At 58.7% G+C, this 1,622-nt stretch overlaps 1 protein-coding gene across 1 annotated transcript in view; it reads left to right on the forward strand.

Moving 5' to 3' along the window:
* Positions 1-1,622, forward strand: part of MEGF6 (multiple EGF like domains 6) — a 117,524-nt gene that overhangs the window by 113,024 nt on the left and 2,878 nt on the right. Inside the window, exons 25-26 of the mRNA XM_035897589.1 lie at positions 291-422; positions 1,521-1,622. Of these exons, the coding sequence (XP_035753482.1) occupies positions 291-422; positions 1,521-1,622 (234 nt within the window). The remainder of the gene's footprint in view (positions 1-290; positions 423-1,520) is intronic.

Below are 1,622 nucleotides of genomic sequence, written 5' to 3' on the forward strand. Positions count from 1 at the left end.
GGGGTGTGGAAGCTTGAGGGAATATGAGTGTAGGTAGGGGTTAGCATTGCTGAAAGAGTCTCATGCCTTTAAATACTGAGTTTTCTTTTCAATCCCAGTCTTTCCTGGAGTCAAGGAACCATTTGTGTGTGGCTCCCTTTGCTTTTTGGGTGGCAGAGAACTTCACTGCCATAAAAGGCTTCCTAAATCTTGGCTTAAAATAGAAGGGGAATAAAAGGGCCTGGCAGAGCGGGATGGGATAGGTCCTGCTAAGCAAACCTGAGCCGCCTTGGTGCCCTCTCTCCTGACAGCCTGCCTGTCCGGGACCTTCGGGGAGGGCTGTGCTCAGATCTGCCAGTGTGCCGGCGCCACCCAGGAGTGCCACCCGGTCACCGGGGCGTGCGTCTGCGCCCCCGGCTTCCACGGTCCCACCTGCCAACTGGGTGAGTCCATGCTCGCTTCCTCTTCATCTTCTTCCTCAAGGACCTTTGCCGGTTGCTGCCTGTGCTGAGCCATGGCCTCCCAGAGAAGCCTCCGCTCAGGGAGCCGCTGGCTCGCTGGAGCGGCTGCAAAGCGCAGGTTCTGACGGGTTGTGCTGCCTGGTTCCGTGCCATTGGCCGCCTTTGTCCTCACCCCCTTGGCCAAGGTCTGTTTTGTCCTGTCAGGAGCTGCGTCTGCCCAGGCAAGTGCTTTCTTGCCCCCTTGGCCAAGCCTGGCCACACAAACAAGAGGCTCTGACCTCTGTGGTGCCTCTTGCTGGCGAATTTGCAAGCAGGAATTCATGCAAACAAAACATCGTTCTCATGTGCATTCAAGCCAGGGGTTTTTTTTGCCATTTTTCTTTTGAATTGTGGGCTATTTACCAGCTATATCTTCAGCAGAGAGGTTCCGAACGGTCCAAAGCTCCTTGGCGTTGTTGCTGGTTTCCATTATTTCATAGCACTTTCTGGGGTTTTCTTTGGCAGCTGCTGAGCAGCCAGCACCTCCGGGCGGCCGTCGCGGTCCTGTGCTTTCGGGCAGAGGCACGGAGCGTGGCTCGCAGGCGACCGTGTTACCTGTGATGTGTGGCTCATGCCTGACATGGTTGGCTCATGCCAAGGGACCTGCACGCCCTTGGTGCGTTGCTGCGGCTGGTTTGGCCCGTGCTGCAAAGCAGATCAGAACCCCCTCGCCTGTGCCAGCCTGGCACCAACCCGCCGCGGTCCTGTGCTTTCGGGCAGAGGCACGGAGCGTGGCTCGCAGGCGACCGTGTTACCTGTGATGTGTGGCTCATGCCTGACATGGTTGGCTCATGCCAAGGGACCTGCACGCCCTTGGTGCGTTGCTGCGGCTGGTTTGGCCCGTGCTGCAAAGCAGATCAGAACCCCCTCGCCTGTGCCAGCCTGGCACCAACCCGCTTCCCGCAGAGCTGCCTGCTTCCCCTCTGGTGGAACGGCTGCATGAACCCACGTGCTGGGCTTTCCCAGAGAGGTTGGACCTTGCTCTTGTCTTCTTTTTTAGGCACTGAGGCCATTGCTTGCTTTTTTTTTTCCCCCCCGCAGAGTGCTCCCCTGGGTGGTACGGCCGTGACTGCGAGAGGCCATGCCAGTGCAGGAACGGGGGCCTGTGTGACGCTGCCACAGGGATGTGCCACTGCCCGGCCG

This window comes from Egretta garzetta, unplaced genomic scaffold (genome assembly GCF_000687185.1).
Source record: "Egretta garzetta isolate BGI_Z169 unplaced genomic scaffold, ASM68718v1 scaffold737, whole genome shotgun sequence".
In the NCBI taxonomy this organism is placed as follows: Eukaryota; Metazoa; Chordata; class Aves; order Pelecaniformes; family Ardeidae; genus Egretta; species Egretta garzetta.